A 26,555-nucleotide genomic window follows, 5' to 3' on the forward strand; every position below is an offset into this window, starting at 1 on the left:
AGACAAGTGTAATGTGCTGCGAATACACAGAAAGATAGATCCTTTATCATTTAGCTACAAAATAGCAGGTCAGCAACTGGAAGCAGTTAATACCATAAATTATCTGGGAGTGCGCATTAGGAGTGATTTAAAATGGAATGATCATATAATGTTGATCGTCGGTAAAGCAGATGCCAGACTGAGATTCATTGGAAGAATCCTAAGGAAATGCAATCCGAAAACAAAGGAAGTAGGTTACAGTACGCTTGTTCGCCCACTGCTTGAATACTGCTCAGCAGTGTGGGATCCGTACCAGATAGGGTTGATAGAAGATATAGAGAAGATCCAACGGAGAGCAGCGCGCTTCGTTACAGGATCATTTAGTAATCGCGAAAGCGTTACGGAGATGATAGATAAACTCCAGTGGAAGACTCTGCAGGAGAGACGCTCAGTAGCTCGGTACGGGCTTTTGTCAAAGTTTCGAGAACATACCTTCACCGAAGAGTCAAACAGTATATTGCTCCCTTCTACGTATATCTCGCGAAGAGACCATGAGGATAAAATCAGAGAAATTAGAGCCCACACAGAGGCATACCGACAATCCTTCTTTCCACGAACAATACGAGACTGGAATAGAAGGGAGAACCGATAGAGGTACTCAAGGTACCCTCCGCCACACACCGTCAGGTGGCTTCCGGAGTATGGATGTAGATGTAGATGTAGTTGTTATGAAATTTGTTGTTAATAATCCATCCGAATTCAAAAGCAATAGCAATGTGGAGAACTACAACACTAGGAGAAGGGCTGATATTCACTATTCTGGGATAAATCGAACTTTGGCACAGAAAGCGGTGAATTCTGTTGCCAGAGAAGTCTTTGGTTACGTACCAAATAGCATCAGAAGTCTGACATATAGCCAACCAGCACTTAAACACAGATTAAAAGAACTTCTGAATGGTAACTCCTTCTACTCAACAGATTAATTATTAGATGTAAATTAGTAATCACATAGTTTAAAAAAGTTCCACTGAATAATGACATACAAAGAAACTTTTGTTAAACTGACACGTTCCACATCATTATGAAGTGTCACACTCACGATCTATGAAAGAAGTATCAATCTAATACAACCAACATTCACTTCTACATATGTAGTTCGCAAGTCACCGTACGGTGTACGGCGAAGGGCACTCTGAAAAAATGTCAGTCATTTCCTTTCGTGTTCCACTAGGAAATACAACGAGAGAAAAATGACTGTTTATATGTCTCTGTACGGGGGCAATTTCCTTGATCTTCTGCTCCTTATGCGAAATGTACGCTGATGGCAACAGAATCGTTCTGCAGTCAGCTTTACATTCCGGTTCTCAAAATTTTCAAAGTGGTGTTCATCGAGAAGAAAGTCGTCTTCCCTCCAGGGATTCCAATTTGAGTTCCCGAAGCATCTCCGTAATACTTGCGCGTTGCCTGAGCCTAGCAGTAACAATTCTAGCAGTCTGTCTCTGAATTCTTTCCATGTCTTCCTCTATTCCTACCAGGTGTGGATCCCAAACATTCGAGAATGCTCAAGAATGGGTCGCACCAGTGTCCCGTGTGCGGTCTCTTTTACTTGGTGGTCCTTACTTTACTAAAATTCTCCCAATAAACTGAAATCGACCCTTTGCCTTCCCTACTAAAATCCTTACATGCTCAGTACATTCCGTATCGCTTTGAAACGTTACGGCCTGATATTTAATCGACGACTTGTGAAGCATCAGACTAATAATGCTGTATTCGAGCATTACGGGTTTCTTTTTCCTATTCATCTGCAGTAATATACATTTTTATCCATTTATACATTTTCCTACATTTACAGCTAGCTGCTATTCATCACACCAACCACAAATTTTGTCTGAGTCATCTTGTGTCCATCCTACAGTAAGTCAACGTTCACAGTTTCCAGTACACCACAGGAACATCAGCAAACAGCCGTAGTCACTATATGTTTCGGGTTTTTTTATGTTGTTGTCGCGTTTTCCACAGGAAATGTTCCCGACTGCACGTTACGACGAGTTGTTCTACAGTCAATGTCGTTGTGAACCTTTACAGAACCGTGCCCGAAATAGTGTCCTCAATCTTTCTGTCACTCCCTCGTACAGGCCTTACCGAGCGGCTTGGACGGACGGCTCCAACACCCTCAGGGGGAGGTTCCTTGCACAACATGCCAAGGCTTATACCTACTGTTCTGAGAATTTCAAACTACTTGCAGAATTTTACGTTATCGCACGCGTTTTCTAGGCAAACAAATCCTATGAAAGGGTCCTAATATTTACCTTATGTCTTGCCTTCATCTACATCTACATCCATGTGATTACTCTGCTATTCATAGTTTAGTGCCTGGCAGAGGGTTCAATGAACCACCGTCAAGCTGTCTCTCTACCGTTCCAATCTCGAACGGCACGCGGGAAAAACGACTTAAATTTTTCTGTGCCAGCCCTGGTTTCTCTTATTTTATCGAGATGGTCATTCTCCCTATGTTGGTGGGTGCCAAAGAATGTTTTCGCAATCGAAGGAGAAAACTAGTGATTGAAATTTCATGAGAGGATCCCGTCGCAACGAAAAGTGAATATGTTTTAATGATTGCCACTCCATTTCAAGTATTATGTATGTGGCACTATCTCCCCTAATTTCGTGATTATACAAAACGAGATATCCATCTTTCTACTTTTTCGATGTCATCCGTCAGTCCTACCTGATGCGGATCCCACACCGCACAGCAACGTTCCAGAATAGGGCGGAAAAGAGTGGTGTAAGCAGTCTCTTTAGTAGACCTTCCGCACCTTCTAAGTGTTCTGCCAATGAATCGCAGTCGTTGGTTGGCTTTACCCATAACATTATCTACGTGATCGTTCCAATTTAGTTTATTTGTGATTGTAATCCCTAAGTATTTAGTTGAATTTACAACCTTCAGATTTGTGTGACTTACTGCGTAATCGAAATTTAGCGGATTTCTTTGAGTACTCATGTGAATAACTTCACACTTTTCTTTATTCAGGGTCAGTTGACACTTTTCGCACCATATAGATATCTTGTCTAAATCATTTTGCAATTCGGTTCGGTCATCTGATGACTTTACAAGATGGTAAATGACAGCATCATCTGCAAACAATCTTCGAGGGCTACTCAAATTGTCTCCTACGTCATTAATATAGATCAGGAACAATAGAGGGCCGGATATTACTTCTGTTTTACTCGATGACTTTCCGTCTATTATTACGAACTGTGACCTTTTTGACAGGAAATCACGAATCCAGTAGCACAACGCGATATTCCGTAGGCACGCAGTATGCAGTATGGTTAGGAAACGCTTGTGAGAAACGGTGTCGAAAGCCTTCTGGAAATGTAAAAATATGGAATCAATTTGACATCCCCAGCCGATACCACTCATTACTTCGTGCGCATAAGGAGCCAGTTGTGTTTCGCAAGAACGATATTTTCTGAATCCATCCTGACTATGTGTCAATAAATCGTTTTCTTCGAGGTAATTTATAATATTGGAACACAGTACATGTTCCAAAACCCCACTGTAAATCGACGTTAGTTATATGGGCCTGTAATTTAGTGGATTATTCCTATTTACCTTTTTGGGTATTTGTGTGACTTGAGCAATTTTCCAGTCTTTAGGCATGTATCAAGAGGGAACTCAAGACTACATATTAGGGACGGTATAGCCACCACTGTTGTGACCCTCTCATCTTCTTCTTTCTCCTCTCCATCATAGCTTCGAATTTTACCATTCTATTTCTCTTCCTCTAACCTATCTACCTCTTCTATATCTCTTTCACCCCATTCTATCGTCTTATGTCTCTGCTTCATGAGAATAACTCACAAGCTGCAAGAATATAACGAGAAAATTCCCAACTAGCAATAGGACTGACATTCATAAAAGAAAAAATATGTTTACTTTCATATACATAGTAATTACTATTATTATTATTCTTGATTGTTATAATTATTTTTTGATTGTTATAATTATCATTGTACTACTTTTATAATCTCTATTTTTTTCTGTAACATTAATACTGTATAACATGTTATATGTCCTTCATGTTCTGTAGAAACTGAAATTTGTTGAATCTGAGTATGCCTGGTTAGGTGTAAGAGAGGGCCTGAAGGCCCTAATCTTGCCAGGTAAAATAAATGCATAAATAAATAAATAAATAAATATCTTTCTGTGAGCGAGCGGTTGTGTACAATTGCTAAATATGGAGCTATTGTGTCAGCATACTCATTGTGAAGTACGGCGTGAGACCTGCCTCTCTGGTGCCTTTCTTTAAGCCAGACTGAGCATTATCTAACACATTTTCAGTTTTCTTTTAGATTCTTCCGTATATTATACTTGTCAGCAACTTAGTAGGTCTAACAACGACACGTATTTGGTTGGCTGAATCGAAGGGGAGGGGAACAAACAGCGAGGTCATTGGTTCGACCAAATTAGGGAAGGAACCATCACGACATTCGCTTGAAACGATTTAGGAAAATCACGGAAAACCTAAATCAGGATGGCCGGTCGCGGGTTTGAACCGTCGTCCTCCCGAATGCGAGGCCAATGTGCTAACAACTGCGCCACCTCGCTCAGTGACGATAGTAGACTAACCGAATCAATTATATCAAAAGTGCTAATGATGTAATCTTGTTCTTTTATGCGAAACTTGCTGTGTACGCACACTGTAGAACACAGCATTGTATGGAAGCTCTCACGGATTGTGGGAGAAGAAGAGAATCGAAGCGTTTGGGTTGTGGTGTTACAGAAGAGTGCTAAAATTATGTTGACAGAACAGAGTAAGGTCCTTCGAGTGGCAGCGCGGATGACTGCCATACGGAGGACCATGGTTCGATTCGCGGTACCTGCTAGAGATTTCTCCTTGATGGGAACAGTGGACGGGGTTCAAATGATTCAAATGGCTCTGAGCACTATGGGACTTAACATCTATGGTCTAGAACTTAGAACTACTTAAACCTAACTAACCTAAGGACATCGCACAACAACCAGTCATCACGAGGCAGAGAAAATCCCTGACCCCGCCGGGAATCGAGCCCGGGAACCCGGGCTGACGGGGTTCACTCGGCCTCGTGAAGCAAACTGGGGGGGTTACTTGACATAGTAGCTGCAGGACGCGAAAACTGATCACACGACCCTCTATGCTTCATCGAATGACGCCATTGGCAAGGGATGAGACTGCCGTTGGTCGGTACTGATGGACCCGCCAGGGCCTGTGGACAGAGTTTACGTTTATGTTTACGATAAGTTAAGAAATGTTCTCCGTAGACTCAGCAGCGAAATGCGTATATGGAAAACACTGACTAGGAAAAGGGACAGGGCGATAGGATGTTTTTTAAGATATCAGCGAATAACTTCCAAGCCTAGATGCTACCGTAGATGGCAAGAATTGCAGAGAAAGAAAGACAGTGGAACACACCTAGCAAATAATGGAGGACGGTGGGCGCAATCGCTATTCTGAGATGATGAGGTTGGCATAGGGGAGGAATTCGTGACGGGCAAAAACAAACCAGCCTGAAAATTGAAGGAGGAAAAAATTAAATACAAATATTTTCTGGACTAAATTACTGTTCTTTACGTGTGTGTGTGTGTGTGTGTGTGTGTGTGTGTGTGTGTGTGTGTGTCCTGTTGCAGCCTTGAAATCACTTGAAAGGCATCCGTCGTACTCTCAAAAATAATTGTTTCAACCAAAATTCGGGACATAACAATTAGTTTTGTAACTCTACAGCCAATTAAAAACAAATACGGGATAAAGAAACCACGCAGTTATTAAACAACCCGTCATTTGAAACTTCCTGGCAGATTAAAACTGTGTGCCCGACCGAGACTCGAACTCGGGACCTTTGCCTTTCGCGGGCAAGTGCTCTACCATCTGAGCTACCAAAGCACGACTCACGCCCGGTCCTCACAGCTTTACTTCTGCCAGTATCTCGTCTCCTACCTTCCAAACTTTACAGAAGCTCTCCTGCGAAACTTGCAGAACTAGCACTCCTGAAAGACAGGATACTGCGGAGATATGTCTTAGCCACAGCCTGGGGGATGTTTCCAGAATGAAATTTTCACTCTGCAGCGGAGTGTGCGCTGATATGAAACTTCCTGGCAGAGTTCGAGTCTCGGTCGGGCACACTGTTTTAATCTGCCAGGAAATTTCATATCAGCGCACACTCCGCTGCAGAGTGAAAATCTCATTCTGGAACCCGTCATTTGCCTCTGGAAACAGCCGGGAAAAGATGTAAATATCTGAGGTTTATAGGTATGGCAAATGTGTAGGTATGCGCCTGAATGAAATACGTCTCTGTATGCTGTTCCTTATTAATGTGAAACGAATTAAAAACTATGTGCTAACATTTCCTACGTATCGGACGTTTAGACTTTTGGTTCTTACTTAACTTGCTGTACTATGGAGTCTTAATTCGGTTGCAATAAGCAATACCGACCTCACTGAAACGAGTTATAAAAAAAAAAAAAAAAAAAAAAAAAGTTCAAATGGCTCTGAGCAATATGGGACTTAACTTCTGAGGTCATCAGTCCCCTAGAACTTAGAAATACTTAAACCTAACTAACCTAAGGACAGCACACACATCCGTGCCCGAGGCAGGATTCAAACCTGCGACCGTAGCGGTCGCACGGTTCCAGACTGTAGCGTCTACAACCGCTCGGCCACCCCGGCCGGCAAACGAGTTGTCGTTGGCCGTGCAGAACAGAGGAGTTTAATGTGGGTTGATGAAGCGGGAAGTCAGTGTTGTCGGTACATATATGCCTTTGATTGACGAATCATAGTCATGACAACCAATGCAACAGATTTTGAGTTGTGGACGAAACCTTTATGAACATTTTTTTCTTCGTTAAGCTTTGTTAATGCAGAAACAGTCTCAGAGTTTCACATGCTCCTCAGCACTACAACTGTAATATTCTTCCTTTTGACTTGTGTGTGTTATGTAATACTTGCGTGTATTTTGTATTCTCTGAATTGGTTTACAAAACATACTGTCATGCAAAGCCAACTGTAATATTCTTATACTATACTGTTAATAATACGCAATGTAACAAACAGAAATACAGTTATCTACCCGGACAGCTAAACCACAAAAACAAGTGTAATAACCGTATGTGTTGACCTAAGGAATAAGCATCAGACTTCAACTCGTTTCTTAAAATAAGTCATTAGTTCAGAGGTATGGCAAATAACAGTAGTTAGATCACTATTCTGCATCGATAACAATATATGTGGTTGGTGGTACACTATAATTCGCCAGTCTAATTACGCACACGTAATGAAGCTGAGTAGGACAGCAGAAAAGTTTGCAACTCCCTACTTACCTAACAGACTTCATTTTAGATTTAGATAAAACATGGTTCAGCAATCAATACAAGAATAGTTTGGCCGTTCGAAACAAAACTACAGCACCCAATTGCTTAATTAAACAGACTGATTTCATGAAAACAAAAGTAAATTTGGACAGGGGGGGGGTTTCTACATCAACATATTTGGTACTCAACAATTCATTGATTCACTCTAAACTGTTTAACGTTACTATTTATCACCATTAATCATCAACTTAGTATTTCCTTTCATTTTTCCCACGTATTCACATACGTAAGGTGAAAGCAGCAAACAATTTATCTAATGTGGTCTCTGAATCTGGCATAACCTTACATAATCATTTTAACACAGAAAATTATAGAAATGTTAATTATGAAATTCTCAGTTATTCTTTCCATCAATTATTTCACTGATTAATCACTGATTTGCCTGAATACAGGTCACTTGGAATTTTTATTTACCGGGTTAGGATCCTGCTTGGTTTATGAGCGGGATAAATTACCAGGTGGACACAGTTGTTAATTTAGATGATGGTTATTATTCTTAAAGCACATTTCAACTTCCTGGCACACACTATAATACATAGCTAAAATGTCGTAGCCTGTAAGCTGTTATCAGCGACGGTGGCATTGGTGGCAACAACTGCATTAATATCAGAACGGCCAAGAGCAGTTATCCATGTCGGACTTATTTCCTCTACATGGCGATGATCCATCTTATAATCAACAGCCCGTTTTTTTCCCATACCACACCGTGATAAACTGCAGTTGCCAACCGAGGCAAGACGCAACAATACGGCGCACTCCACACTATGCTGGCGCTGTACGTGCTGCCTCTAAGATCACTGGCACCGACTGACTTTGGTCGCGCCCGCCAAAGCGCGCCATACGTTTCCGCTCCCACCTTTTCCTACGCTTACCCATCTTCCCGTTCGTGACGGAACTACTCCATCTTTTATACTACACATATCTCATACAGCCCTAAGTGAGTGCCAGTAACTATTACATACATAATCACATTGTAGCACCTTTTTACATTTAATAATTATAACAAATAGATATCTTTACAATATTTAAAAGTAAATATTACACCCTTTTTTTTAATATGTACATTCATTTTAATCTTATCAAAGAGTTTCAATATCGATTTCGCTTCAAACAAGATGTCTCTACTTTTGCTTTAACAGTTTCAATAAAATATTTACAAAAAAATTTAAAAAAATGAACAATAATGCCACACAACTACCGCAACAACATCTATAATAAAGATAGTTACAGCCACTAAATACGAGGCTCTAGTCTTGAAAGCTAGCCTGATGTACTTTTAAAATGTGCTTTCAACTGGCTGCTTATTTCTTGTATATATAGCGTATAATATTAAAAATAACGTTCAGTCCTTTGCATGTAAGAAAATTTTATATTTAACTCATATTCTAATAAGTAAAATATTTGAAATCGTTCTGACCCGGCGTACACACAGAGTTAGAATTTGTTAATGGTTCTTTCGTCAAGCAATAGGACATTATAAAACCAAAACTTTGAATTCGACTTCACAACTAGTACCTATTTTCAAATATTTCATGTCACAATTATTTGTATCTCTGAGTTCTAAATAACCTTTAGACTTGTCACTGCTGTTAGCTTTAATATTACACTACTGGCCATTAAAATTGCTACACCAAGAAGAAATGCAGATGATAAACGGGTATACATTGCACAAATATATTATACTAGAACTGACATGTGATTACGTTTTCACGCAATTTGGGTGCATAGATCCTGAGAAATCAGTACCCAGAACAACGACCTCTGGACGTAATAACGGCCTTGATACGCCTGGCCATTGAGTCAAACAGAGCTTGGATGGCGTGTACAGGTACAGCTGCCCGTGCAGCTTCAACACGATACCACAGTTCATCAAGAGTAGTGATTGGCGTATTGTCACGAGCTAGTTCCTCGGCCACCATTGACCAGACGTTATCAATCGGTGAGAGATATGGAGAATGCGCTGCCCAGGGCAGCAGTTGAACATTTTCTGTTTCCAGAAAGGCCGGTCTAGGACCTGCAACATGCGGTCGTGCATTATCCTGCGGAAATGTACGGTTTCGCAGGGATCGAATGAAGGGTAGAGCCACGGGCCGTAACACATCTGAAATGTAACGTGCACTGTTCAAAGTGCCGTCAATGCGAACAAGAGGTGACCGAGACGTGTAACCAATGGCACCCCATACCATCACGCCGGATGATACGCCAGTATGGCGATGACGAATACACGCTTCCTATGTGCGTTCACCGCAATGTCGTCAAACACGGATGCGACCATCACGATGCTGTAAACAGAACCTGAATTCATCCGAAAAAATGTCGTTTTTCCATTCGTGCACCCAGGTTCGTCGTTGAGTACACCATCGCAGGCGCTCCTGTCTGTGATGCAGCGTCAAGGGTAACCGCAGCCATGGTCTCCGAGCTGATAGTCCATGCTGCTGCAAACGTCGTCGAACTGTTCGTGCAGATTGTTGTTGTCTTGCAAACGTCCCCACCTGTTGACTAAGGGATCGAGACGTGGCTGCACGATCCGTTACAGCCATGCGGATAAGATGTCTGTCATCTCGACCGCTAGTGATACGAGGCAGTTGGGATCCAGCACGGCGTTCCGTATTATCCTCCTGAACCCACCGATTCCATATTCTGCTAACAGTCATTGGATCTCGACCAACGCGAGCAGCAACTTCGCGATACGATAAACCGCAATCGCGACAGGCTACAATCCGATCTTTATCAAAGTAGGAAACGTGATGGTACGCATTTCTCCTCCTTACACCAGGCATCACAAGAACGTTTCACTAGGCTACGCCGGTCAACTGCTGTTTGTGTATGAGAAATCGGTATGAAAATTTCCTCATGTCAGCGCGTTGTAGGTGACGCCACCAGCGTCAACCTTGTGTTAGTGCTCTGAAAAGCTAATCAATTGCATATCACAGCATCTTCTTCCTGTCGGTTAAATTTCGCGTCTGTAGCATGTCACCTTCGTGGTGTAGCAATTTTAATGGCCAGTAGTGTACTAACCTAGTGCAGAGTACTTTTAAGTTGCGCCAAACAATGATATATTTAATAGCCATTAAAATCAGCATCATATACTGCCATTTCTCATTTGCCGGTTTTGTCTTCTCCTGTTTTTTTTTTTCACATCTCTTGCAAGCTCTTTTAGTTTCTTTGTCTTCATTGTTCTCGTCTAACAGCGTTGTATTTCAGCCACTGTCGAAGAAGATAATGTGGGTTCTGTAGCTTCCTTGACAACAACTACGAAATAATTCGTGGCCTTGAACAGTTGATAACAACAGAAGTCTTTCAAATGCAAGCAAAGCAATGTGCTACAGCAATGTATTATCAGAACGTCGGATCACTGAATCAGTACGCAGTATTATCTAGAATTCCCGATGACGCACGGAAGTACAGGATCAAGTTAACGACGTTTTGTTTACGACCTGCATCGGCGTTTCAGGAACAGTCATGTATTGTTATAAAGGATTTTTTTTTTTTAAAAGAGTCCTCGTTGCGAAGTATATCTCAGTCACGATGTGTGCCGAGAAGCGATTTTATCTGGAGTGCTGATGAGTAACGAAAAGATAGCTTATGGAGCGAGGTGCTCTACAGATTTAACCGTATGAATTACGAAAAAGGTAAACATTGTGCCACTAGGAAGAATTGGCTTATTACGTCACTCCTCAAGATACATCATATGCAATGGGTAAGTTATACGAGTACACTAAAGTGATAAAAAGAGTGAAACATCCAGAACGTTTGGAGGATAGGAAATGAAATTTGATAGGTTGGTAGGGTATATGATGTGGTATCAATGGTTACGAAATCGAGTCCACTTTGCTAACAACTTAGCAGTAAGGGACCATTTATCAGTATGACACTGTACCCGCTCTGTCATTGATGCGTGCACTGGTTCAATTGAGAAGGATGTAATCAAACCGCTGTATCCTCTCCTGAGATAAGCTGGCTCACACCATAGTAACTGGTCCGTCGTATCCAGGATACTGCACTAGAGCGAAGTTAATATCCGAGTTATTTCCGCCCTGTTCTACTGGGGAACTTGTGGGAAAGTGGCACCACCAACCTATTACACGAGAAATAGCACATGAGGACGCAGGATATCCGTAATGCACCATTGTGTCGTGCAAGTTCATCCAGCTACTTCCAGCCAAGACCTGAAGTCATACCGGATGGCACCCCATAACATTATGCCAGGAGTAACACCGCCATGTGTCTCCAAACCACTGGAAGACTACTCACCGACGATGGTCATATGGTGTAGCGCGGAACCGCAATTCGTCACTGGGCATCATGTTATGTTAACTGTTAACGATCTAGTTGTCAGTGCTTTAGCTGTCTGTCTTGCATTACAGAATTATGGATTTTTGACAAATTGCTGGATTTTTTCTTCCGCATCAGCCTTTTGCATGGTTTGATGAGCCCTGCCACGAATTATTCTGCTGTGCCAGCCTCTCCGTCTCTATCTCTAATACCTACGTCCTCAACTATTTGCTGGATGTATTCCAATATCCATCTTCCCTTGCAGTTCTTTTACTCTCTCCAGGTCCCTCTACTATCATGGAAGCTATTCCTTGGTGGCTTAACCGATGACCCGTTATCCTGTCACATCCTCTTGTCAGTGGTTTCCATATCCCCTTTCTTCGATGATTCAGTAGAGTACCTCCCCATTCCTTATCAGTTCACCCAACATTCAACATTCATCTACAGCGCCACATCTTATAACACTATTCCCTAATAACTGAACCCTTAGTTCAGTCACGGGTAAAGCTACGTATAACACTAACGTGCAGTGAAACACGTTAATGTTACCCTTTGAGAGGATTTCATAGTTCGACCGTGCGTCTGTCTAATGGCAAAGGGTATCGGACTACAACATAAAATGTTGTGAAGTCGACATTAAAACCAAACGAGCCTTAATCTTGGCAGTTAACAGAAGTGGAAAATTATAAGTGAATGAAAAAAAAGAACGATCGTTAGCCTACTTAGGCACATTAATTTGAAAATACATATATTTGAGAAAATTGGATATTAGTTATTGAAGTTACTTTTGTTGATATTTTCCTTTGAATAGCATACAGAATACAGCCACAGTGCACTCTGTACTGTGTGTAGCAGCAGCTACAAACAGCACACACACCAGCCCATGCATCCCGCTCACGGCATCAGTCCAAACGCCGCGGTTTGTGCTGTGGTGTTAATGGCAGGGAGGCAATTTCCTAGTCTGGCTGCAGTTAGTCTCCGACCAATGATACAGGATGACACAGAACGTTGTACGGGGCCCATTACTTGTTCTGACATGACACGAGCAGATGTGAAGGGGTTGGGTGCGCTTAGTGAACAATATATTCTGAAGAGCCAAAGAAACTGGTACATCTCCCTAATGTAGTGCGTGCAGGGCGCCCGCAAACATGCAGAAGTGCCGAAACACGACATGACATGGACTCGACTGATATCTGAAGTATTGCTGTAGCGAATTGTAACCATGGGTCTTGCACCGCTGTCCATAAATCCGTAAGAGTACGAGGGGGTGGAGATCACTTCTGAACTGCACGTTGCATGGCATCCCAGATATTCTCAATAATGTTCATGTCTGGGGAGTCTGGTGGTCAGCAGAAGTGTTAAAACTCTGAAGAGTGTTCCTGGATCCACTCTCTAACAATTCTGGAGTTGTGGAGTGTCGCATTGTCCTGCTGGAATTGCCCAAGTCCGTCGGAATGCACAATGGACATGAATGGATTCAGGTGATCAGACAGGATGCTTACATACGTTTCACATGTCAAAGTCGTATCTAGACGTGTCAGGGGTCCCATACCACTCCAACTGCACACGCCCCACACCATTACAGAGCCTCCACCAGCTTTAATAGTCCCCTGCTGACATGCAGAGTCCATGGATTCATGAGGTTGTCTCTTACCCATACACGTTCCTCCGTTCGATACAATTTGAAACGAGGCTTGTCCGACAAGGCAACATGTTTCCAGTCATCAACACTCGAATTTCGGTGTTGGCGGGCCCAGGCGAGACGTAAAGCTTTGTGTCGTGCAGTCATCAAGGGTACTCGTGTGGCTCCGAAAGCCCATATCGATAATGATTTGTTGAACGGTTCGTACGCTGATACTTACTGATGGCACAGAATTGAAATCTGCAGCAATCTGCGGAAGGGTTGCACTTCTGTCACGTTGAACGATTCTTTTCAGTCATCGTTGGTCCTGTTCTTGCAGGATCTTTTTCCGGCCGCAGCAGTGTCTGAGATTTGATGTTTTACCGGATGCCTGATATTCACGGTACACTCGTGAAATGGTCTTACGGGAAAATCACCACTCCACCACTACCTCGCAGAATCTGTGCCCCATCGCTCGTACACCGATTATGACACCACGTTCAAACTCGCTTAAATCTTGATAACCTGCCACGTTAGCAGCAGTAACCGACCTAACAACTGCGCCAGACACTTGTAGTCTGATATGGGCGTTGCCGACCGCAGCCCTTTATTCTGCCTGTTTACGTATCTCTTTATTTGATTACGCGTGCCTACACCAGTTTCTTTGGCGTTTCAGTGAAGCTATCCTTCCTTCTGGCGTCAGACGTAGTCGACCGGAAACCTGAGCAGTTGCCTTGCCTTTAAATTCTCATGCAGTAAAACAATGGCCTACTGACACATCCGACTACTCAAAAAATCTGAATATGGCAAGATCCGACCACTGGACCAGTTGGAGACACACAATAAGGCCCCTTTGAAATATTATCACATGCTGATAACGGTCTCTCACACGAGTACACGGCGTTTCCGTCTACTTCAAATTGATCCCTCAACATCTCATACCGTTCACTCGCGTTATATACCCTACCTGGACATGTAACAAAACTAAACACGAACACTCTCATGCTCTCTGGTGGCCCATCTTACCTGTCAGAGAGAACTGCAAATCTCCATCATTTACGACCCACTGGTGGTGTACGCATGTACGAAGTTACGTTGACATCCGGCTCTGTCTTCTGGCTGCTTCACTTTTTTGTCGGGCAGTGTACATACACAAATTCCAAAAAAGAAGTATTAAAATGTTCATTTTTGCCATAACGAACGTTTATACGTGAAAAATATTTTTTTAAAGAGATTAGGGCTTATTAATATCGCCAGGTGGTAGCAACCAACCCACTATCAAAATGACTGTTAATAGTTTGCTAGTTATAATTTTCTGTTTCTGTAAAGAATAAAGTATGTGTCTAGAATGCAGTGTAATAAGCCAGTGATTCGTAGCGTCAAAAATGTTAACTTTGTCCATAGTTCATAAGGTTATTCTTTGACGTAAACACGACGTTAGACGTTAAATTCTATGAAGAAATGAAAAAAGAAATAAGAGACATAGCCAACTCGGTGAAAATGAAAAACTAAATAACTTTGATATTGTAAGGGAATTTTTGCAGCATTTGTTCTCAAGAAATGAACTCAGAGGGCTAAAATTTGGTAATCACAAAGTTATCGACATTATCATGTCAAAGTAAAACGAGACAAATGAATTCAAGATCTCTTTTCCAGGACAAGACCTACCCACAGTTGGATATCTTCTACTTTCTTACTAGCTTATATAGAACGTGCCAAGAAGTTATGATAAAAACTAGTGATACGTCTCGATGCGGACGAACCGCCTAAACTGCTATGCTCATCCTGAACGATCACAACGAATTATTAGAAAATAAAATATATATGACGGCCCTTTTGAGAGTGAAGGCTTCCTCGGTGGATATCGTCGACGCGAGGTGATAAGAGTATTATTCTAGTGCCAGCATTGCCGTGAAACGATGTTTCTACAAGCTTCCTGCTCGTCATTCTCATGTGAACTCGGCGGAGATGACTAACATTAAAATTCTCGGAACTTGGCTGATGACTCAATCTGATTTTGTCCATGTCAGTTGATACTTGGCATCATCATGATCCATTTTCGCACTCTTCGTGTTGACACTAATTGTAAAGCATGATCCTGGTATATCACTTTTGGTTGTATCTGCTTTATAATAATTTTGTTTCACCTGTGTATGAGCAGATGCGAACGGATACTCTGAGGTGTAAGTTTTTGCTGTTTATATCATTTACATGTTACATTTCCCTAAGATCGTTCTAGCTGTGTGAAGTATATATCAACCCGCTTTCCTGTATCTGCTTTTCTTCCTTCGGTTTGTACAGTATCTGTGTTAGTCTTACTTTACCAAAAGGTTTATGATACCGCTAACATACAAAAATTATGTGAAAGATAACAGTAGCGTAACATTCTAAAAAATTAAATAAAGTCCATTAAATTATTTTATGAGAATAGTTTTTAGCCGTATTGGTCGAGCCATATCATTGTTTGTCTGAATTATTTTATTATATCACAGTGTTAATCAGATTGTATTTCCGTTAATAGCGGAATTTGCGTGCGGTCTAGCGTGTGCTACGAACACGCTTACCAGTGTGTCATCTGCCAGTGCTTGAGATGAGGGGCTTTTAGTAAGTAATGCAACACATTTTTTTTCTGAGAGCAAGTTGGTTTTATTCAGGATTTCAATACACCATATTATTCCGCACTCTTTTGGCTGCACAACCCTTTTTTTTTAACAAAATCTCCACTGAGTGCGCCGACCTTATGCCACCTCACTGGATGAGCCTGAATATCCGCAAGGTGCCACTCTACGGATCGAGGTTGAAGCCAACGCCTTGCTGCACCAATGAACTCCCCATCATCCACGTACTGTTTCCAGCGGAGTGCATGCTTCATTGGGCCGCCAAACAGATGAAAGTTGAAATGTACGAGATCCGGGCTGTAGAGTAGATGAGGAAGAACAATGAAGTTTTGTGAGCTCTTCTCGGGTGTATTAGGTCTTTCTTTGTCATGGAGAAGGAGAAATTCGTTTGCATTTTTGTGGCTGTTAACACTCTGAAGCCGTTTCTTCAATTTCCTGAGGGTGGCACAATACTCTTAAGAGTTGATCGTTGCACGGTGAGGAAGGACTTCGAATAAAGCAGCGCCTTAAGAGCCCTGTAAGGTCACTGCCAAGACGTTACAGGCCGAGCGTGAGGCTTTAAAATTTTTATTCGGAGGAGAGATGGTTAGTTGCCAGTCCGTAGATTGCTGTTTCGTTTCCGGTTCGAAGTGGTGAACCTATGCTTCATGGCCTGTGCCGATGTTCGGCAAAAAATTGTCACGCCCAGCCTCGTAAAGAGCAAGCAATATCGTAGACATGGTTCTTCGTTGCCCCTTATGGTCTTCCGTTAGGCGGCGAGAATCCCAGTGAACACACACTTTTGGGAATGTCAGCACTAACAACAGAGACGTCCACGTGTGCAGCTATGTGTTTGATTATGATCCATCGATCATCTCGAATGAGAGTGTCCGGACGTTCCACCAGCAGGAGTCACAGCAACGTGCGGTCGGCCGGTATGTGCTACCTCGTTGCAATGATGACAGACGCCTCGCCCAACGACTCAGCGTGCTTTTGATCAGTGTCATGTCTCCGTAGGCATTTCACAAGCGCCTGTGAATATCTGCAACGCTCTGGTTTTCCGCCAAAACTAACTCAATGACAGGTCTCCGCTTGGAAACCACCTCCTTTACGGATGTCATTCTGAAGGCCATGTCTAGAGCAGCCACCTACAGGAACTTCATGAAACTGTCGGGGCTCAATGGGGAATATTTCGGATGTCCCACAAAAAGTCAGCTTTTTTTCAACCGAAATTGACCGAGAAAAAAAATGTGTTGCGTTACTTATTGAACACCCTCGTAGTATTAGTTGCTTCAGAAGGCCAGCACGAGAAAAGATATAAAATTGTTGTAGATTATCAAAGAACATATCAAATGAGTTTGCTCAGTTATCTGGAATGTGAAGTTCCAAGTTACTCCGAAGGTATAGTTTTAAAGAAAAATATGCAAAATGAAACGTGGTACACGGATACATAAAAAGGCGTCTGCGGAAAAATATGAGCAAATAACAAAAATAAGTATACACAGTGTTCTGCTAAAATCTGCAGAAGGTCTACGATATGCCAGTGGAAAATGGATTCTACAACATACAAAAGAAAACAGAAATATGTTGCTAATATCTTCGTTAGATGTAGGTTTGAACTACCTGATTCGAAGTCTTGGCATAAGACAGAGTTACAAGTAGCCTCGTGGAGGATGTGAAACAGTGCCAACATAAATGGTCCCAGCATCTTCTGATAATCCTTTCAGAGAGGTTACCACTTCAATATGTCTGAAGCCCCAGGGAACGACCGAGAAGAAATCTCTTCCCATAACCTCGAAAAAAGACTTTTCTAAACTTTGACTTGGGAAAGAAACAATTCTGTCCCTGCATTTCGAGGATGACCGAAGTCGTCAAGATACCGTCTAATTTACCTTATCAAACAGTGAACTAAACATACTATATTCGAAGAAATCACTCAAAAAAAAAGTGTGTGAAATCTTATGAGACTTAACTGCTATGGTCATCAGTCCCTAAGCTTACACACTACTTAACCTAAATTATCCTAAGGACAAACACACACACCCATGCCCGAGGGAGGACTCGAACCTCCGCCGGGGTCAGCCGCACAGGAAGAAATCACTGACAAACGACAGTGTCAGTGTGGAGAACAGTTTTAGACAATGGTCTATTTGATTTTATAAGTTGGCGTAAACAGTTGCAGTTGTATCACGTACAACAGCACCTTTCGAAGTTTGTTTCTGCCTCGTAACGGACACAAATTCTTCAGTGATCCAACCACAGACGAGAATGCTGTTTAACCTTGGCACGTCTGTCCATATAAAATTTTGTCCTGATAGAGACAGGCGCAACTCTATACGACTGTGTCACTCCAGTTTACTCAATCAGAGCAGGGGATTTTATGAAACGTCTCCTTAGAAAAACTATACATGACTGTGTTTAAACTGACACAATATTTTTAGCGCAACGCCACCTGACTTTCAAAAATCCCTACAAAATAATGGCCCTGACTAACATTAACCTATACCTTTCACAAATCACTTACCTCACAAAAATCTTCGTTACTCGAACTACTGCAATACAGCGAGCGCCACTACTGCCAGCTAAATAAAAGATTCAAACTACGGAAGGCACTAACTACTGATAGGCATAGTTAGCAAATGAATGATTTTAATAGAGAACAAACAATGTATTTACCTTAATAGTCATCAAAAGTCATAATGTATATAGCAGTTCATGACATCCAGTCTTACAAATTTCAAAACTGCGCCATTTCTCTCCCCACATCCACCACTGCTGGCGGCTCACCTCCAACTGCTCAACGCTACGCGCTGTTCACATCCATCTGCCCAACACTACAATGGCAGACAACAATGCAAACTAGCCACAGACTGCACAGAGCACAGCCAGTGATTTTTCATACAGAGCGCTACGTGGCGTTACCAATAAGAAAACCTAAACAGCCTACTTACAATTTCACACAACTAAGCTGCTGAAGTGAAATGGAAAGAACGATTGAATCAACAGATTGTGAATCACAGAAAAATCTTCCAAGAGATATAAAAGCGATATAGAATGGAATGAGCATGTGAGGACTGTGGTAGGGAAATCGAATGGACGACTTCAACCTATTCGGAGAATTTCAGGAAAAAGTGGTCCACATGTAAAGGACGCCGCATATAGGATGCTGGTGTGACCTATTCTTGAGTACTGTTCAAGTGTTTGGGACACGTAGCAGGTCGGATTGAAGGAAGAGATCTAAGCAATTCAGAGGAGGGTTACTAGATTTGCTGCCGGTAGGTTCGAACAACGCTTAAGTGTTACTGAGATGCTTCGGGAACTCAAATGGGAATCCCTGGAGGGAAGACGACGTTCTTTTCGAGAAGCGCTTTTGAGAAAATTTAGCAAACCAGCATTTTAAGCTGACTGCCACACTATTCTACTACCGACAACGTACATTGCGCATAAGGACCACGAAGATACGATACGAGATATTAGGGCTCATACGGAGGCTTATGGACAGTCATTTCTTCCTCGCACAGTTTGCGAGTGGAACAGGAAAGAAATTGAGTAGTAGTGGTGCATGGTACCCTCCGCTAAGCACCGCACGATGGCTTGCGAAGTATCTATGTAGATGTAGTACAGGTGGGGCTCATCAACAAGTGCCACAGGTGTCTGAGTTGACTGCTGGCTACATCCTGTGTACCCACTTGCTATCATAAAACCTTCATATCTGAAGCTTTGATGTGCACGGTATGTTTTATCATTCAATGTGAAGTTTTTCTTATTTAACTGTACAATATGTTAGAGATGTAAATAATGCACCACACCATCTATGCTCAGAGTTTCGGACTACTTGTCTCACATCAGTTGCACGTCCCTGCAGAGCCGATGTTCCTTTGTGTTCCCATCCATCAGAGCGAGATGGCTGTGCTGCAGCGCTCACGCCGTCTGTGGAAGCGTTTCTAACAGCGGGATGGTCTCCCTTCTTCAGGTGCAGAGCGTCACGTGGTTCGTGCTGGCGCTGTTGGGCGTCCTGGTCTACAAGTGCGCCATCGATCTGCCAGATGAACCCGATCCTGCAGCGCTATTCGGCACACGGCTCGCACAATTTTACTTTGCGGGTGAGTACGTACATACATCGCTTTGCGTAGTTGTCTACACCTACTTTTTCCCCATCGACGAATGTTTTTCCTGTCTTTGATTCACCACTCTTTCGACTGGGCTTGCCGTAGTACAGCCCTCTTTACTGTATCAACTCGGGGACTTCAGAAAGTTGGTTATGCATGTCGTCCCACGCTAAGAGTATTCTGCAACGAGAGTGGGGCACTGTCAGAATAGAGTACATATTCCGGATTTCCTGCAGACACAGTTGTGCTGCGATACAGATAACAGGTGCCCCACAATGTCCAATTGAAACTGTGTGGTTGTTGGGGACGTACTTCAAACTTAAAGTAGGCTGGACAATAGATTACGATTATTGTGGACAAAATGTATAAACAGCACACTGATTCGCCGTGAAATTCCGGCGGTATATGGACCACACGCAATGTCGTGTCCAGCCTTAGTGAAAGGGTGCGAACAGTTTGACCAGGATTGCACTGACGTAGGTAATGTTGTTCGCGACGTCCAGAGCTTGCACCGTGCGATCTCCATTTTTTGGCAAGCTGGAAGAACATCTGGAGAGAAAGGTACTTTGTAAGATGAGGACGTTCAGACAGCGGTTCTCGAATAGCTGCGTGATTAATTAGCGAATTTCTATCGTCGAGGAATTCAACGATTGTCAGGACGTTCTGACACTTGTTTACAGAGACCTGTTGTCTTTGATGAAAAATAGTGTTATATATCTGCCCAACTTGCTGTGCAGCGTCCAATAAAATTCATTTGGCCCGCCGTAACAATATATAACATACTTTTTGAAGTTCCCTCGTAACGAGCACAACACTCCGAGATTAGCTTACATACGATCCGGTTACACCGCTAAATTTTTGGGTTGATTTGGTGGAAGACACCAAACAGCGAAGTCATCGGTCTCGTCGGATTAGGGAAGGAAATCGGCCGTGACCTTTCAAAGGAACCATCCCGGCATTTGCCTGATGTGATTTAGGGAAATAACGGAAAACATAAATCAGGATGGCCGGACATGGAATTGAACCGTCGTCCTCCCGAATGCGAGTTCAGTGTGCTAACCATTGCGCCACCTCGCTCGGCCGCTAACTTGTCCACATAGTAAATAGTGCAGGTGAGAAACACACTATGAAGCTAATCTCACCGCTAATTTGCATTACAATTCAATCTACGGTGCAGTCTGACAGATTTCACGTGAGAGCATTCACAAATCGTAAGGGAGGACATTATTCAGCTGATCTCAATGAAACACAACAGGCAAAAATAATAAACAAAGTCAGGACTGTAATACGATGCTGAATAGAAAAAATGGTTCAAATGGCTCTGAGCACTATGGGACTCAACATCTTAGGTCATAAGTCCCCTAGAACTTAGAACTACTTAAACCTAACTAACCTAAGGACATCACACACACCCATGCCCGAGGCAGGATTCGAACCTGCGACCGTAGCAGTCCCGCGGTTCCGGACTGCAGCGCCAGAACCGCTAGACCACCGCGGCCGGCGATGCTAAATAGAAACGCAGTTAAATTACATTATCTCGAAAGCAGTAAATGTTGAGAGTAGAGAGGCATTCACGCAATATCAGCACTCATACTTAGTTCAGATATACATCACAAAATAACTTAAACATTGTTCAGTGCAATCGGTCATGAAACAGTATTTAAATAAAAAGTCTTTTACATAAGAACAGTGCAAACATTAAACTCTAATTTCCGTGAGATTTTGACAGCCATAGTCTTTTTGTTCTCCTTCTCCTTCTTCTTTTACGCTGTAAGATTCAGACATTTTCCAGTTGCACTGTCCATCGTTTCCTCGAGCTATCTTGACTTCTTCCCGCTTTAGATTTGTGTCGTATGTTTTTGAGAGGTAATCTTTGGCTACTCGTCCTGCTAATATGCGTATTCCATCTGTTCTCTTTACTTGGATTTTATTTACTATTCTAGAGATGTTCAGTTCATTTCTAGTTTTATCATTCTTAATTCTGTCTAAGCTACTATGTCATTTCTGCTGTCTGAATTGTGCTCTGCAGTGTTCATATGGGACCGACTACTCGTTTCCACACAATGAAGTGGAGACAACTGCAGTCTTATAAAATTACAATTGTGTTGTTTTTCTTCAGAATATTTATCTTCTCTGATCTCTAATATATCCATATTTAATGGCATATCAGAGATATTTAAAGTATTTACCTTGTTTTAGTATCTCATTATAGACAACAATATTTTATCTTCTAGAGTCTTTCCCTTTTAAAAGCTTGAGTTTTCATTTTCCTATTGATATCTTTAGGTTATATTGTTTTCATATTCTTCCCAACAAATAAATTCCACTTTGTCGGTTATGTCCTGTACTGGCCAAAATTGTGGCACTGTCTGAACGCAGTAGACAGGATCAAGTAGGTATTCCATCGGAGTACCTGCATCGAACTGGTGCTAGATAACAAAAACCATGTGCATTGGACGTAGTCCGTGCAGTGAATGAAACATTTTATGTAGTGAATATTTTAAAATTCGGTCGCGTGGATTCTGTGCCAAGACCTGCATCCGTAAGTAAATAAGACGAGTTTGCTGTTGACAAGGACTGTGAAGATAAGCATTGTGTTTCACGTGCAATACTTTTACGCAATTGAAATTTTAATGGTGGCTTTGTAGTGTGACAAACCGCAGTCTGCAAACTGTAGAAGAAACACATATCTAATTTTTTAAGCACGTTTTCCGCATCTCCCACGGCACACTCTGAGAGGCCAGGATTACCACTGATAAATCGCGACTGCCACTGTTCAAGTCAAACCTGTTAGCAACTCACGTGAAATGTATTTTTATTTTACTTACTTGGAGAATAGGCGCCAAGCTATGCTGCTTTCTGAAAATATAGACGTACCAAGTTCCACGTATGTGCGATGTGGCCCGATTTGCAGCAACACCAACATCAGCACTCGAGACATACTACTCGATAAAAACTAAAATGGAAATCTTTAAAGAAAAATAGCAGGTTGCAATCTGATAATAAAAAGAGACCAGAAATATTTCTAATGCTTTACGCTATATTTCCCTTTAGACTGAGACACAATTTCGGTTAAGTATCTTGGAATCTGTCGTCATTTCTCAATGATGTATCCTTATACAGTCTCAGAACAAAATCCTTCTTCGTCTTCGCAAGTTCGCAGACTAATCTCTCCTTTAGAAAAGTCCAGAATAGTAACTTGTAATCTCAAAACCCATAACATTAATTAATAATAAGTTCTCCTACATGTTGTTGTTGTTGTTGTGGTCTTCAGTCCTCAGACTGGTTTGATGCATCTCTCCATGCTACTCTATCCTGTGCAAGCTTCTTCATCTCCCAGTACCTACTGCAACCTACATCCTTCTGAATCTCTTGGTCTCCCCCTACGATTTTTACCCTCCACGCTGCCCTCGAATACTAAATTGGTGATCCCTTGATGCCTCAAAACATGTCCTACCAACCGATCCCTTCTTCTGGTCAAGTTGTGCCACAAACTTCTCTTCTCCCCAATCCTATTCAATACCTCCTCATTAGTTATGTGATCTACCCATCTAATCTTCAGCATTCTTCTGTAGCACCACATTTCGAAAGCTTCTATTCTCTTCTTGTCCAAACTATTTACCGTCCATGTTTCACTTCCATACATGGCTACACTCCATACAAATACTTTCAGAAAAGACTTCCTGACACTTAAATCTATACTCGAAGTTAACAAATTTCTCTTCTTCAGAAACGCTTTCCTTGCCATTGCCAGTCTACATTTTATATCCTCTCTACTTCGACCATCATCAGTTATTTTGCTCCCCAAATAGCAAAACTCTTTTACTACTTTAAGTGTCTCACTTCCTAATCTAATACCCTCAACATCACCCGACTTAATTCGACTACATTCCATTATCCTCGTTTTGCTTTTGTTGATGTTCATCTTATATCCTCCCTTCAAGACACCATCCATTCCGTTCAACTGCTCTTCCAAGTCCTTTGCTGTCTCTGACAGAATTACAATGTCATCGGCGAACCTCAACATTTTTATTTCTTCTCCATGGATTTTAATACCTACTCCGAATTTTTCTTTTGTTTCCTTCACTGCTTGCTCAATATACAGATTGAATAACATTGGGGAGAGGCTACAACCCTGTCTTACTCCCTTCCCAACCACTGCTTCCCTTTCATGCCCGTCGACTCTTATAACTGCCATCTGGTTTCTATACAAATTGTAAATAGCCTTTCGCTCCCTGTATTTTACCCCTGCCACCTTTAGAATTTGAAAGAGAGTATTCCAGTCAACATTGTCAAAGGCTTTCTCTAAGTCTACAAATGCTAGAAATGTAGGTTTGCCTTTCCTTAATCTTTCTTCTAAGATAAGTCGTAAGGTCAGTATTGCCTCACGGAATCCAAACTGATCTTCCCCCGAGGTAGGCCTCTACTAGTTTTTCCATTCGTCTGTAAAGAATTCGTGTTAGTATTTTGCAGCTGTGGCTTATTAAACTGATTGTTCGGTAATTTTCACATCTGCCCACACCTGCTTTCTTTGGGATTGGAATTATTATATTCTTCTTTGAAGTCTGAGGGTATTTCGCCTGTTTCATCTTGCTCACCAGATGGTAGAGTTTTGTCAGGACTGGCTCTCCCAAAGCCGTCAGTAGTTCCAATGGAATGTTGTCTACTCCGGGGGCCTTGTTTCGACTCAGGTCTTTCAATGCCCTGTCAAACTCTTCACGCAGTATCGTATCTCCCATTTCATCTTCATCTACATCCTCTTCCATTTCCATAATATTGTCCTCAAGTTTATCGCCCTTGTATAGACCCTCTATATACTCCTTCCACCTTTCTGCTTTCCCTTCTTTGCTTTTCTCCTACATAGCAACATCAAAGAATAAAAATCGTTTTTACAACAAATCTACTCTGTTTATTGAAAGAAGAAAGCCTCCCTGGCACAGCTCGAAGTTAATGTTATTCATTCACTCTCTTCTTTGTTCCACTGTCCACCTATTGAATCCCGCATCACCTCTCTCCGCCGTTTGAGGCATGAAAAACGGAACAAACCCATTTTAACTACTGCTTTCACCTTACCAACACAATTTGAAAACATTTTACTGAAATTACACACTCTAAGACAAAAAAAAGAAAAAAGTAAATCGGCGCCCCTCAAAGGAATTATCAGAGTGGGACGGAAATGGGTAGATGTGCTGTGCACGTACAGACAAACAATTGCTTACAATTTCATAAAACATGTATGGTTTATTCAAGAGAAAGAGCCTCCCAAACTGAGCAAGTCAATAACACGTTGTTGCACTTCTGGCCTTTATGCAAGCTGTTATCCGGCTGGGCATTGATTGACAGCGCTGTAGGATGCGTCCTGAGGTATATAGTGCCAAATTCTGTCCAATCGATGCGTTAGATCATCAAAATGCCGAAGTTGTTGCAGAGCTCTACCCATAATGCCCCAAACATTGTTAATTGGGTAGAGATCCGGCGATCCTTCCGCCCAAAGTAGGGTTTGGCAAGCACGAAGACGAAGCGGTAGAAACTCTTGCCAAGTGCGAGAGGGCATTAACGTGCTGAAATATAAGGCCAGGATGGCTTGCCATGAAAGGCAACAAAACGGGGCGTTGAATGTCGTCGAGATATCACTGTTGTGTAGGGGAACTGCGAATGGCAACGTCTTTGCTGGTCGTCGATGGTCAGTTCGAAGCGTAACTCATCACTGAATACTACTGCAGTAAGTGAGATTGCAGATGGAAGACATGTCCGGAGACTTCCCGGACAGTGGTGGAGTACCAACCTAACTGTCGTCCACCATATGGCCCGAAATCCGGTAGTGATGTCTGGTGTGCCATTTCTTTTCATACCAGAACCCCTTCGTTTTCATCTGCGGCATCCTTACAGCACACTGGTACGTGCTTCATTCCAAGCCATTCTCAGCTTACAATTCAGCAAGATAATGCCCGCTCTCACACGGCGAGAGTTTCTACTGCTTGTCCTCGTGCTCTTGGCCAACAAGGTCATCGGATCTCTCTCCAATAGAGAATGTTGGGAGTGTAGTGGATAGGACCCTCCAACGGGCTCGTGATGTTGATTATCTAACGCTCTCACTGGACAGAATTTGGCTTGGTATCCCTCAGGACGACATCCTACAACTCTGTCAATCAATGTCAAGCCGAATAACTGCCTGCAACTGGACCAGAAGTGGTCCAATGCGTTACTGTCTTGCTCAATTTGTGAAGCTGTTTCTCTTGAATAAATTAACCGTTTCTTCAGAAATTTTCATCGTTTGTATGTCTGTACATGTTCATCACATCTACCGATTTCCGTCACATTAGGATAATTTCTCCGTGGTGCATATTTTTTTTCTACAGTATAATTCCCTTGTGGGCTGCGAGGAATTATATGCATTTCCTCGGGGTTGCAAAGGACACTCATTGCGAAAGAAAATCGAGTGTCAACTATTAGTCACATGGGCACTGATTTTCATAGGTACAGACGAAGTACACTACTTGCTCAATCTTGTTAGATCAACACGCAGCAACTGAAGCTACAAAGCAGTTATGGGTTGCTCATTTTGC

At 42.2% G+C, this 26,555-nt stretch overlaps 1 protein-coding gene across 1 annotated transcript in view; it reads left to right on the forward strand.

Moving 5' to 3' along the window:
• LOC126187768 (uncharacterized) overlaps positions 1-26,555 on the forward strand; it is a 239,294-nt gene that overhangs the window by 56,303 nt on the left and 156,436 nt on the right. The window contains exon 2 of the mRNA XM_049929033.1: positions 19,854-19,983. Coding sequence (XP_049784990.1) covers positions 19,854-19,983 — 130 coding nt within the window. The remainder of the gene's footprint in view (positions 1-19,853; positions 19,984-26,555) is intronic.

This window comes from Schistocerca cancellata, chromosome 5, assembly GCF_023864275.1.
Source record: "Schistocerca cancellata isolate TAMUIC-IGC-003103 chromosome 5, iqSchCanc2.1, whole genome shotgun sequence".
Taxonomy (NCBI): Eukaryota; Metazoa; Arthropoda; class Insecta; order Orthoptera; family Acrididae; genus Schistocerca; species Schistocerca cancellata.